Source organism: Alternaria conjuncta (assembly GCF_024043145.1).
Source record: "Alternaria conjuncta strain BMP 0040 chromosome Unknown scaffold_6, whole genome shotgun sequence".
Lineage (NCBI taxonomy): Eukaryota > Fungi > Ascomycota > Dothideomycetes > Pleosporales > Pleosporaceae > Alternaria > Alternaria conjuncta.
Window position 1 is genome coordinate 1,534,319 of NW_026250095.1, and position 13,112 is coordinate 1,547,430.

The window sequence follows — 13,112 nt, forward strand, 5'->3', positions numbered from 1 at the left end:
AGGCTGAAGTCGGGACACTTCGGAATGTACGAGACATGAGAATCCGCCAAGCACACCGGACGATCACAAGCTTGTCAAGACAACATGACCAAGTGGGAATGGCATGATATTTTCTAGTCTTGTAAGTTTTGCCTTCTTGTACCAGAATCCAAGACAGGACTGCGACAAAGACCTATGGTCAGAAAACTGTCTGGCGACGACCCGCGACCACTTGAACAGGCACGTTCAGCGCAGGGTCTCAATAGCTGCCAGCGCTGCTGATATTGACAAAGCCATTAGATAGTGGACTTTAATTTGCTGCGCATGCGCGGTGTTGTCCGCAATAACGCTCCGCATCGCAAACCGGTCATTCGGTCTCATCCCTTCCTGCGCTGAATCTATTCAGAGCTGTCCTGGCTTCGTTTATTTGAATCATTTCTGCCTCGTTTTGTTCTCTAAGAATTGCCAACATCTCAAACAGTTCGTTGATTTGTCTAGCGAGTGATTCTGATTCTTCCAATAACAACTCCCTCCATGGACCGGGACTAGAAACGATGAGCGTGGTGCGACACATCGGGCAGGTTGCATTTGCGTTTCTGCGCAGCTTTGCGTGCATCCAGGCGTATAAGCAGAGCTTGTGGAAAATGTGAGGCAAGGGACAGGTCTTCGTCTGGACTACACCAGTGCGCGTGATGGAGGATGCGTGCTCAATGGATTCCGATGGATCAGCCGTATGATCAGCCCTGCAAATATCGCATACATCGTCATGCTCAACGTAGTGGTCATCCTGGAGGTTGTCTACACTCTCATCGAAAAAAGCGCTAAGGCGCGCATCGATGGCAATGTCGTTGGACATACTGCTCAGCCTCAAGGTTGAGGTGAGCGAAGGGGGTGGTGTATGAGGAATTTGAGTTGAGGGTAAAGCTTTAGTGATCGTGGCTAGTGGTTGAGTAGAAAGAAGGTCCATAAACAGGTGCCAGGTTTGGGTTAGCAGATCCATCGTGAGAAGCACGGCTACGACGGTTTCCTTCTTCCCCCAATTCACTTGCGCCGGACCGTCCAAGCATGAGTCACACACAAGAAAGGCCATGAGTACCAAGTTTCTAATCGCAGCAACTCAAGAAACCAAATAGAAGAATCTGGTTGATCACAAGAGCAAGGTCACATATAATAGATGTACAGTTTAGGCGCTGGCCTCGGCTTCCATCGTATTTAAACAGAGGCTGTAGTGTTACTAGTTCACTAGCACAACTCGATCACTTTCGAGTACCTAGATAAGCCCTGTTCGCGTTTCGGCCACTGACAAGGTTGATGGAACTAGCTCGGCTCTCTTTCTTTCCCGTTCCTTCGAACGTTGCACATTGAAAGGCACGCTTTTCAAGCCGCGATTGCGTGGCTTCCAAACGTGTTTTCCCGTCCAATTGCCGCTGCGCTTCTTCCTATTGACATTTCTGGCCAGATCGACCCTGTGTCAGCTTCCGTCTACGCAACATCTCTTTAAGTGCACCTTATACAGGGAAAAATCTAAACAGGTCTAGAGCCTACGTTAACGATAGATTATCTATTTTGTATGCTTCTATGTTAATGTAGGCTGCAGGTATGTTTAGCTTTTTTCTTAGTCAACGTGAGTGTGATGACTGCGATCTCGCTCATTTGAGTAGTACCTTGTGCGTGGGGAATAGTGATGTATTGCGGGAGTCGTAAGTGGCTTGTCGCTCTGAGTCATGGCAGTACTAGTGTATAAAGTAGATGGCAACCAAAATACGGAATCGCACACGCCATCAAGGGCCCTCCCATGGCACGAGTCTAGAAAAACGTATAGCCGCCAAACCTTGCTTACTATGTGTGTGAAGTTGGATCTCACGCTCGGTCATTAGTCGTGAAGTTCCAGAATTTGGTTGCGCACTACCATCTTCCCTGGACGGGGATTGATCTTCTGCAACGTACCAGATGTAATAGAGTTAGAAGTAAAGTCCAACACTTATAGCTACCTCGGTTCTTGATGACTTCGCAAGATGGAGGCACGTGCGCGCAGTGAACCAAAGTTGAGTAGGCGACACCATGGTTATATTTCCTGATACTTTGCTCAAAGGACGAGATGCTATATTATATATAGCACAAGCCGCATCTGTACACAACACATTTCTTGATAGCGTCGCATCGTCACAATTTTCGCCATCCGCCGGCCACCCAATATATCACAATGTCTACTTCTCGAACCGAGACCCACATGTTTGGACGATTTCCATACATCATCCTCCAAGACAACTACTTCCAAGAACACGAAACCGTATGCGTCATCTGCTACAACGACACAACAGCTGATTTCGAGCTACAGGATGCGACCCCGGCGACTCCCGACCCCGAAAACAACATCCGCGCTATATCGCCAACATCAACCATTCAGCTTGGCGTTTGTCAACACGTTTTTCATGAGAGGTGTCTTGTAAAGTGGCTTCAAGATCAAACGAGTCGTTTTCTTCATGGCAACTGTCCCATGTGTCGCAGGATGCTCATCTTCAATCCGACTTTGCGACCACAAACTGCTGACCGACTACCGCGCATCGGAAGCGTCGAAAGCGTGCGAATATTGGTGGAAAATAGAGCAAGGTTCATCGCGGGTATTCAAGCTCGGATACAAAGAGAGGAGGGTATGAACGAATTACAGTAAATACATTCTGATAAGATGGTGATCGATATCTGTTTCCTAGAGTATGTACCGGATCTGTTGCGAAGTCTTCCAACCGAAAGAATGGATGTCATGGGTAATTGAATAGATGACCTGTAATCAGTGTACATCGTTCGTATGTAGCCATTGGTGCAATTCGGCAATGCAACAAATAGAGACTGAAATACAACATTGCGAAGTTTTGAGCGTCAAAGCGACAGTGAGGCATTCACTACTGAGTGCTACCACTCTCACTTATACATCTCCTCGATATGTCTTGTACGTCTCCTTAAACGTCCCATGGAACCCAAAGCTCATCGGCCCCGCCATCTCAGCTCTTCCCATCTCCGTCAAGTCCTTCGCGTTGAGCACGAGCAGGTAGCTCTTCTCCGCATATCCGTCCAAGACCACACTCAACAACACGCCATCATCTTCCTCCACACCTTCGGGGGTAGCGATGAAGATCGCTTCGCCAGGTGTGTGGCCGTCCACTTCCCAGTAGATGGCTTCCTGAGTCTTGTTGTCGAACTTGACGAGGCCGTCGAAGAATGAAGAACGGAGACGGTCGGCACATCCATACGTGTAGCGATGGCGCTTAGTCAGGTATGCGGGGTTGAGCGTGGGCAACTCCATCGACTTGAACTTGTCGGCCTGGAAGAGAAGCTCAGCGGGCATCGTAGTAGGAACACCAGCGTTAACACTTGGGAGGCGGAATTGCGCCTGCATCGGAAGACATGGCCTGCGCTTCTCACCCTCATAGTCAGGCGTGTCGATGGAAGAGATGATGTTGTCGTAGTAGAAGCGCTTGACAATGTCTAGGTTCTCAAACATGCTGAGCTCGGTGATGATGTCGGTCTTGCTAGGATCAGAGGCCGAGGGCTCTTCCCAGGCGTTGATACTGTGGAAGCAGAAGAAAGGCATGCTTTCGTACGTTGCTACAAGCCCCTTGCCTTCGCGGCGGTCGACAACGTACCATGTTGCTTTAGAGTTGGGGTCGAAGGGTGCGATAGAGTCGACGACGTTCTTGTGGTACATCAGCGAAACGCCGCCCCATGTGATGTGACTGTTCCAAACACAAAGGATGACGTAGTTCTCAGTTAAGAACAGCGAGTGAATGTATGCAGGCGTGCCATGGAAAGTAGCGAGTATATCTGTCTCGCCGGACGCTGCCGAGACACGGAAGATGCGGTAGGTACCCTTGTATCCAAAGTCGAGATTGAAGTTGTACATGTCACCAGTCTGGGGGTCAGACTTGGCGTGAGCGGCAGAGAAAGGCCCTTTCAACTCCGGGTGAAGGAATTCCTGACGTGCATAACCGCGCGGCTCCAACGTCTCCGGGTCGATCTCCTTAATGGCACTAGAATCTGTTCGGGCATGCAGAGTCTCAACGCCACTGGTGTGACCGTTGGTCGTCGGTTTCGCGCCTTTGGTAAGCTTGTCACTTCCAGCCATATTTATGGAGAGCGTGACACCCACATTGCGCTCATTCTGTGATGCCTGGAACATGCTCATGACCTGTAGAGGTGGACGTACGGAATCAGTGTATGTCTCACGTGCATCTCGTACGGTCAGGACTTACCTTCCAAAAGAAGCTCTCGCATGGATCACGCTTTGCAGCAAACGTGGTACTGTCCAATTTTCCGGTCGTACGAACAATCTCAAGGTACTCATCCACTGTGCGTCGCGAACGGTATGTAACCTTCGCTGGGCCATCCGCGTCGGGAAAATCAATCTGGAAACGATGGACACATGAGAATCCATCAAACCAATGTCTTGCTGCCCAGATCTTGCCATCGTTTGTCTTCGCCTTGTAGCCGAGCGGACCCGTCCGATACAATACACCTGCAGCATGCCGTGGGATCGTGCCCTTGACGATGAGCTCCACAGGCTCATGTTCTTCGTAATCCGTATCGAAGCCCGCCGTGTTGGGCCAGACATCTGTTGTTGCGACGACCATATTGACGTTCAGTTGACCAATTATACGGCGCGTAATATGTGGTGACCCCGCAGCAAGGTGCCTCAATATGCTGTAGGCTAGAGATGTACGTCGCGTGAGGTAGAGATGGGCCAATCGTATAGCTTGGAGAGTGGCAATGGTACGAGTCAGACAAGCGTCGACAGAAGAGTATGATGAGTCGGGTGGATTGAAGCCTTGGTGGATGAAGCCAAAGCTACAAGAGTATAGTAATCATAAATCGGGCCTGTCCAGAGATATAAAAGCGATTCGGATCCCTGCATCGTACACATGTTGGACGGCCAGACCTGCGGACAATCGGGACATGCCTTCCGCACGTATCGTCAAGTGGTGGTATCGCAGTCCATTCCCCGTAGCAATGTTACACAGCAGCCGTGCCCCCGGAGGACCTGAAGGATTGGGAAAGCTCATGGCTGGGGTTGAAAACGTCGATTGGTTACCCTCTCTTGACAATGTGGAGAGGAGGGCGAATAAGGCTCCGAGTCTTTTGCTATCGGCCGTAAGGCGCACCCTCCAAGAAAAGGTCAGATATCATTGGAGACGCGCCCTCTATCCAATGCCCAAGTTTTGACTGGGGCTCTCACCCATTAAACCATTATCTGCTGCATTGTTTATCTCGTACCTTGGTGCTTTCCAAACTAATGCGAGGTTTGATAGATTCGGGTTCAGGCCTCCGGTCAATGGTATGGTCAGAGCGACTATGCTGTACCAAACGGGTAGAAAATACGATGAAAGCGCGCAATCAAAGTGTCATTGCGCAGACGTCTGTAAGACTCGTGCCGTGCTGACGACAGGAGCACTTCGTTGCATGTGAATGATCCATGGATCGCTCAAGATATAAGCTAGCACCAACGCGGCACTAGCGCTCAGCCCTACGGCGGGCTTTCCAGTTGCATCATCAACTTGACTTAACATTGTCTTTCACCCGAGGCACATCTCTAGCGCCACGACGACCACTGTTATTACTCAAGCAGCAATCCCTTCGTATACCTCAAATAGCACTCGTCAATTAAATGGACCGCTAGCGGCTTCCAATCGCTACCAGCCGGCCTTCGCGCGAAAACCCCACTTCGATTTATCAATTCGCACCCTCCGTCAACGCGTAAACCTGAGCATCGACTATACGATCACGAACGTCACGATGGGAGCCATATTATCTCTTCCGTTTACGATCCTGAATCTTCTACTGCCATTTACGCGCTCTGGCACACCTCTGTCGCAAGATCTTCTACACACAGCCGTGCTTTGCGGAACATTATATTTCGCCCCACAAATCGGCGAATGGTACAATGCGCAAAGACAAGCAGCAGAGGCGGGCACAAATCAGAGAGAGAACGATGAGGACACAAATCGCCCCGTTGAACAAGGGATAAGGAACCCAGCAGGCGGACAGAGAGATGAAGGAGAACAAGCACCATTAGACGAGCGGTTGGTCCTCCAAGACGATGGCGTAGAAGCCGCACGACCGCCACGGGCACCTACACCACCACAGCACCAAGACCAGCTCCAAGCCCTGTTCGGAGACGTCCCTCAGCCACAACATCGCCAGCCAAATACTCAAGCACAAGAAGCCCAGCTACCCGACGATGCCTTCGCACCCGGCCCCGCGAACCCCCCACCACAAAACGCGAACCGTCCCCCACCAACCCAACGCGTAGTCGGCACCAAGAAAGCCAAATCGCTCGCTCGCAAAGACCAACAACGCGCGTACAACGAATGGCTGCGCTCAGAAGCCGAGATGCGCCGTCTACAAGAGGCAGAAGGCCGTGAAGAGCGCGAGGCGACTGCAGCAGCGGAAAAAGCTCGGCGAGCGGCTGTCGAAGAAGAGATTCGTGAGCGCGCAAGACAGGAGCGGGAGGAGAGGAAGGCAGAAGAGAAAAGGGAGGCTGAGATGGAAGCCGCACGACGGGAGAGGTGTGTCGCCTTTGTAAGGAATACAATGAAGGAGAGGGGTGCCGTGGATTTGGTCGACGCAGCGTACGCGGAGGGCAAAGACAGGGTTTGGGTCGAGAGATTGATTCGCGCAAGTGGGCTTATGCAGCAACTACAAAATGAGGGGGGTCACATCATGATCACAGGTCACGACTGGCTTGTAAGGATCGATGAGGAGGTCATGGCCACGGCTTATGCTGAAGCTGAGCAACTTGGAGAGAAGAACAGTGGTAAAGTCGGCTTCGAAGAGTTTGGAGCCATTTTAGAGAAGGCTGTGCTAGGGCGGGTGGCAGCATAGACATGTACATAGAAAGTGCAGAGATGAGATACCCATAGATGAATGAAGATGTAATGGATTTCATCGAAGGTCTACACGACTTCCGCCATTGTGTTTGTTATACATGAGTTGGCATTTCACAGCTACACGATGCCTTCCAACAGCGGGTCCGGCCTCCTCTCGCCTGTCGGTGGCCGTCAACATCACCTCGCACGCAGCAACTGCTCATCTGAACGTGGTATCGTATTGTCCATTTTTGTCATGCAACCATGAAAGAGGTCTTAATCGCCTAGGAAAGCCATGCCATGCATAAGATCCCTCATTCTGTCCGATCAAAAAACGACCAGAACAGCCATTCGAAAGAACTCCTCCCAGAGACACCATGCACACCCATACACAGAACGCACGCCTTTATCGGTTGGACTTGGCGACACGCTCGAGCTCATCCTTCTTCTTGATGGCGTACGAGTTGCTGCTACCCTTGGCAGCGTTGATCAGCTCCTCAGCGAGGCACTCGGCAATGCTCTTGACGTTGCGGAAAGAGGCCTCACGGGCACCGATGGTGAGGAGGGAGATACCCTGGTTGACACGGCGGAGGGGAGAGACATCGACGGCCTGACGACGGACGGTACCGGCAGAACCGATACGGGTGGAGTCTTCACGGGGACCGCAGTTGACGATGGCATCGACGGCGACCTGGATGGGGTTCTGGTCGGTCATGATGTGGATCTGCAAATGTCAGCCGTCTCCCGACGCGCATTTTATGCCATTTTCGCGAATCCGAAACCTGGCGGAGTGTAGACGTACGATCTCGAAAGCGTGAGCGACGATGCGCACAGCCATGAGCTTCTTTCCGTTGTTACGGCCGTTCATCATGAGCGAGTTGGTGAGACGCTCAATGATGGGGCACTGGGCCTTCCTGAACCGCTTGACGGCATATCGGCCGGCGGAGTGTGAGATGTAGACAGGCGAGCGGATCTGGATGTAGTCGCTGCGGCTTCAGTTAGCCGAAGGTCTCGCAGCGCAATACAAAGTATCCAATGCCACCATTGTCCTTTTATACGGGTGTGCGGCGCGATATCGTGGGGGAAACGTACGTCAATGAGATGTCGCGGACCTCGACCTCCTCGTAGGACCACTGCAAAAAGTCAGTATTGTGCGCGTGGGCGGAAGTTGTAATAAGCCTGCCTTATTGAACAGCTTTACGCTGCCCTGCTCGTCGGTGACATCCTTGGGGAGGATGGCAATGCCGGTGGGGTTCTCGACCTCGATTTCTCCGTTGTCAGACATGGTGGCGGTTGTCGGTATGGAAGGGAGAAAGAGGGTTGGGCGTCGAAGTTCGTAGTCGCTGTCGCAAGAGATAATCCAGGTGTTCGAGTGCGATCAATTTCGACGTTCGCTTGAACCGCCAATCGTGCGCTAGCGGGGCTTGGCGGAAGAGTGCACGCCAGGGCCCGCCCATCTCGTCTCTTGAACACCACGCGAAGAAAATGGTCCATTACCAACCAATGGATGCATCTTTTATAGATCTGAGTTCGTGTTCAATAAAATACGGTGGTTACAAGCACGAACACCCATTCACATCGACAGCAACTTGAGCAAAGACTACCAGACAAAGTTGAACATGTCAATACTCAATTACAATATCGTAAGAACTAGCAAGAAGCAAAACTGTGGTATATAACGCAGTCGTTGCTTGTGCAAAACATCTATGCAGACAGACAACGCCGGGAAAGTTCAAATGCAGCAATAGCCTCCAACGCCATGCAATGCCGCTAAGCGCAAGGTAAAGTCGCAACAGGAAATCAATGGTATCACGACTCTCGCTGCACCCTAGTCAGCACGGCAATCACCAGCCACCTCCACAACGTCCATCTCCGATCGCTCATCTTCGTATCCGTGATACACTTCGTACCCGAGTCACAGGCGCACTAATGTCTCTGCGATCTTTTACCCCTTCGACCATCTGCTTCATCGGCGTTCCGTGACCAGCGGCCATGCTTCTAGCACGTCCTCTGCGCTCACGGATCGCTGCGAGTGCGGCTTCCCGGTCGATGCCTAGCTTGTTGAGTGACAGTTCACCCAGAACAGGGGTCTGTGCATTGGCTGCAGCGTGGGCTACAGTCGAAGGAGTCATAGGCCCACGGCCAGCCTTGAACGCTGGAGTGGCAGGGGAAAAATGGAGGGGGATGGTAGTTGTTGTGGTAATAGTGCGAGTGAGATACGGCGTCGTAGGCCCAGTAGGCTCCCTGTCGGGCGTCGGTGGTGACATGTCCTCGTCCTCGCTGTCGTCGTCGACGGCGTCTTCGTGGATGCTGATGTCTACAGCCTTGCTCTCCCTGCGAGTAGGAAGAACAAAGTCGACTCTCGATGCAGGGCGGGACTGTGGCAAAGATATGTTGGCAGGAGCGACCGCGTCGGGCGCTGGTGCATCGGTCATCTCGACTACAGGTGATGGCTCTGCATGTGTGACGATGTCTGCTGACGGACGAGACTTCATAGGTGATGGCACAGAGCGGAAGGTTCCTGTGTCTGGAGAGAAGGCAACAACGGTCTCGGGCTCCTCGGACTCTGTCTTGACTACAGTATCCTCAGGCGGTGTGATGGGACGCTCGTTCTCCACAGACTCTTGCTTGATCACTACACCTTCCATGACATCGTCTCCGTGGTTGCTGGCTGGGGGCGTAGAGATGGGTAGCGAGACCTTGATGCGCTGCATCTCGGCTTCGAGCGAGTCATCGTGTACGTAATGCTTTCCCCTGTTCTCAGCGATGCGGCAAGAGCAGCACTGGAACTGGCACTCCATCTTCATGAAGTCGATCTGCTCCTCGGCACGCTCGCGAGCACGTCTCTCTGCTGCCAGCTCCTGCTGAATGAAGCGCAGATCAACTGCGTTCTTCTTTGGCGACACGTTTTCCTTGTCGTCGTCCTCGCGTGCGAGGTTGCGTGGCTTGCGTGGTGATCGAACAGGTGATGCGAATTCATCCGTCTCTTCCGGGTCGGCCGATGGAAGCGGTATCTGGCCTTCCGCAGCGATGCGCAGAACCTCCTCTTCTTTCAAGCTCGTCTTAAGAGCGTCCCGCTCGCCCTCGACGAGACCAAGCTTCTCTTTCAGTGTCTGTACTTCTTCGTTCAGTCGGTTGCTAACGCTCTCAATCTCCACCTGCAGGCTGTACACTTCGTTCTTGTACTTGGCGGCTTCATCGGTCTTGAACTTGACATCTGACTCGGCCCGCTGCAAGCTACGCTGGATGCTCTGAATCTTGGCCTGAAGCTGCGGTATCATTGCGGAGCATCGGAGCTTCTCGTTGTTGGCCGCTATGTACTCCGTCTTACAGTGTCTGTATTTGCCCTCATAAGACTTGGCTCGCGATGCTGCTTCCGTCTGGAACATGTTAATAGGTGGAACTGTATAGAAGAGCATGGTATACTTACAGCTTTGGCGTCCATACTCTTCCACCTCTCTTCGTTGTCCTTGAAAGCCTGTGCCCACTTGTCGATGGCAGCTTTGCTTGCATTGACTCTCTTCTCAAATATTTCCTTGGTAACGGCATTCGCAAGCGATTCCTTTGTCTGCTCAAGTTCTTGCTTCAGCTCGTCGATGCGCACGTCGCGTCGGCTTGATGACAACTCATGGTCGCGCTCCTTCTTGGCATGTTCCTTCTCGATCTTGTTCAACTTCTCCGCGTGTCGTATCCTCTCCTTGTCGAGCAACTCCTTGAAGCGCTTGCATGCTTCCCGTGGGTCCTTAACCTCGAGGTTCTCGAACATGCCGGTGAGGGCTGTGACGGAAACATCCGAGTCGGTTCGGCGGTGGGTGTGTCGTAGGGGCGAGTGGGGGCGGAGGTTGGGTGTCGAGGGCGAGAGGACTGGCGATGAGCCCCTGGAGTCGCCGTAGGGAGATCTTGAACCAGCACCGCGGTCGGGACTGGCTGGGAAGATGGGCATCCCAGGCGAGAAGGGTGCCTTGTTTGGCGACAGAGGCGGAGGCGGATCCATCTGGACCGGGGATTCTTTGAGGCGCGCCAACTTGACGGTTTGGGGGGTTATGTATGTTGTCGAAGGGTAGCACCTGCTGTGAGTTTGGTTGTTCAACTTTGGTAGTCTAAGGAAGTTGTGCAGCACGTCTATGTAATATGTGGTGGTGCGAGCTCAGACGGTGAGCGGTAAACAGCACTAGCCGCCCACGCGACGCTACTTCCCTGCCATAGCAACGCGAAGACGCACGGACTATTGATCCGCGAACCCCACGTCATGTTCTGTGAGCAATCCGACAAGCCGGGATTGTACCCTGTCAATCAGAAACGGCCACGCAGCTTTCGAAAAAATTACTTTCATGGTCGTGCATCGCTTGGTAAACGAGTGGATTCAGTAGGTTTTCTAGATACCGGGGCAAACTCCAAAACCCAAAACATTACCCAAATGTCAACACGTGGAACAAAGGAAATTGATACAGGCGTACGAGTACAGGCCAACCCTAGCGTTTGCTGCTGCATCACCAATTTCAGTCCATGGGACAGTGTCACCAGTATCATCTCCAGGACGCTCAGGTACCAACTCCAGCGAACCCTGCATATCCTCCTGTCTGTTGAGCAGGCGTGCCATACATGTTCGAGTTCGCGGAGGACGCAATAGCGCTGGTGATCATGGTAGTAGGTGCCGCTGAGTAACCTAGTGTGGAGTAAGCATTTGAGATTTGACAATAAGAATGAAGGGGAATGAATACCGGGCTGCTCAGTACCTGTGGAGATCCCGGAAGCAGATACCACAGGCAATGCCGGGTAATCAGTAGCTACAGGCTGAACTGCCGAGTACATCGTAGTCATGCTCCCTGACACTGGCGGAAGAGAGGTGGCTGGGACATAGACGCTTGGCGTAGAACTGACAATTGGAGTAGGTGCTGCGAGTGAAGTTGAAGATGGCGTTGGCTCAAGAGGGGGACCTGAAGAAGCCGTGGGATAGCCTGGAGGAGCCGAAGATGAAGCTGGATACGCGGGGGCGACCGAAGACGACGCTGGATAGCCTGGAGGAGCCGAAGATGAAGCTGGATACGCGGGAGCGACCGAAGACGACGCTGGATACCCGGGAGCGACCGAAGACGACACTGGATACCCTGGAGCGACTGAAGACGATGTAGGCGCAACAGGGTAGGCCGAAGAGAGCGTTGAGGCGATGGGAAGGGCTGATGATGGCGTCGCAGACATGGGAGGGATTGAAGATGACGGCGGCGAAACAGAGTAGGCTGGAGATGATATCTGCGAGGCGGGAGGGGCCGGTGCTGATGACGAATAGTCTGGAGTGGCTGACGATGTCGGCGAGATAGAGTAGGCCGGCGATGTCGTCGAAGAGCCAGCAGGGACCGGTACTGATGCCGAATAGTCTGGAAGGCCTGACGATGTCGGCGAGACAGAGTAGCCTTGCGACGCGATCGAAGAGGCAGGAGGAACGGGTGCTGATTCTGAATAAACAGGAGAGCCTGACGACGATGTCTCGTACGTAGGAGGCGCAGAAGGCGACGTCGAAGGGGTAGGCTGACCCGAAGGCGATGCCGGATAGTCTGGAGCGGCTGAAGACGATTCCGGGTGCATGGGAGGGGGAGAAGACGATGCTGGCGAAACAGGATAGGCTGAGGAAAGTGACGAGACGGGAAGGGCCGGTGTTTCCGAATAGACAGGAGGAACCTGTGTTGATGCCGAATAAACAGGAGAGCCTGACGATGACGCTGAAGACATTGGAGGGACCGAAGGCGATGCCGGATAGTCAGGAGGGGCTGAAGATGGTGCCGAAGAGACGGGAAGAGCTGGGGATGACGTTGGATAATCAGGAGTAGCTATACAAAGTCAGCGGCACATTCTGATACGACTCGATAATGTGTCAGTCAACAAACCTAATGTAGAAGATGTGGCGGACCGTTGCGATAAGTAAGTATCGCTTTCTTCCGGATACGGCAATACGGTGTTCGACGTCGGATACCCCGTTCCATAAGGAGGCTTCGATGTAACGTTTCCTGTCGGATACGGTACGTGGAGAGTTGGTGAAGTGCCAACTGGGCCTGCACTGTGTGATACATGTGCCCCTTGGAGAGAGGTGATAGGATAGGGTGCTACTGATGCTGTCGCGGGGTTGGTGGCATACGGCAAGGGCGTATCTATCACAAGGTCAGTTATCTGTGTTCCAACAATCTCTGTCTGGGGTAGTCATAGTAGAATGCGCGAGAGGTGATGGAGTTGAAAGACATACTGTAGTTACTTGGGGTTGCGGTGCTCTCCGAAATCGCACTG

The 13,112-nt window shown here is 52.7% G+C and overlaps 4 protein-coding genes across 4 annotated transcripts; 1 reads left to right on the forward strand and 3 right to left on the reverse strand.

Moving 5' to 3' along the window:
- Positions 1 to 2,902: 2,902 nt before the first annotated feature.
- Positions 2,903 to 4,604, reverse strand: J4E85_004923 (uncharacterized protein; the record flags this gene model as incomplete). The annotated part of the gene is made up of 2 exons (XM_051469174.1): positions 2,903 to 4,162; positions 4,227 to 4,604. The coding sequence occupies 2 exons, from the start codon at positions 4,602 to 4,604 to the stop codon at positions 2,903 to 2,905; spliced, it is 1,638 nt and encodes a 545-aa protein (XP_051327389.1).
- A 1,159-nt stretch (positions 4,605 to 5,763) lies between these two features.
- J4E85_004924 (uncharacterized protein) lies at positions 5,764 to 6,852 on the forward strand (the record flags this gene model as incomplete). The annotated part of the gene is made up of 1 exon (XM_051469175.1): positions 5,764 to 6,852. One exon carries the CDS (start codon positions 5,764 to 5,766, stop codon positions 6,850 to 6,852), a length of 1,089 nt encoding a protein of 362 aa, XP_051327390.1.
- Positions 6,853 to 7,242: 390 nt separating this feature from the next.
- On the reverse strand, positions 7,243 to 8,121 carry RPS5 (ribosomal protein S5; the record flags this gene model as incomplete). Its single annotated transcript, XM_051469176.1, has 4 exons — positions 7,243 to 7,560; positions 7,639 to 7,822; positions 7,929 to 7,969; positions 8,038 to 8,121. 4 exons carry the CDS (start codon positions 8,119 to 8,121, stop codon positions 7,243 to 7,245), a joined length of 627 nt encoding a protein of 208 aa, XP_051327391.1.
- A 595-nt stretch (positions 8,122 to 8,716) lies between these two features.
- J4E85_004926 (uncharacterized protein) lies at positions 8,717 to 10,830 on the reverse strand (the record flags this gene model as incomplete). Its single annotated transcript, XM_051469177.1, has 2 exons — positions 8,717 to 10,216; positions 10,267 to 10,830. The coding sequence occupies 2 exons, from the start codon at positions 10,828 to 10,830 to the stop codon at positions 8,717 to 8,719; spliced, it is 2,064 nt and encodes a 687-aa protein (XP_051327392.1).
- Between the last annotated feature and the right edge of the window lie 2,282 nt (positions 10,831 to 13,112).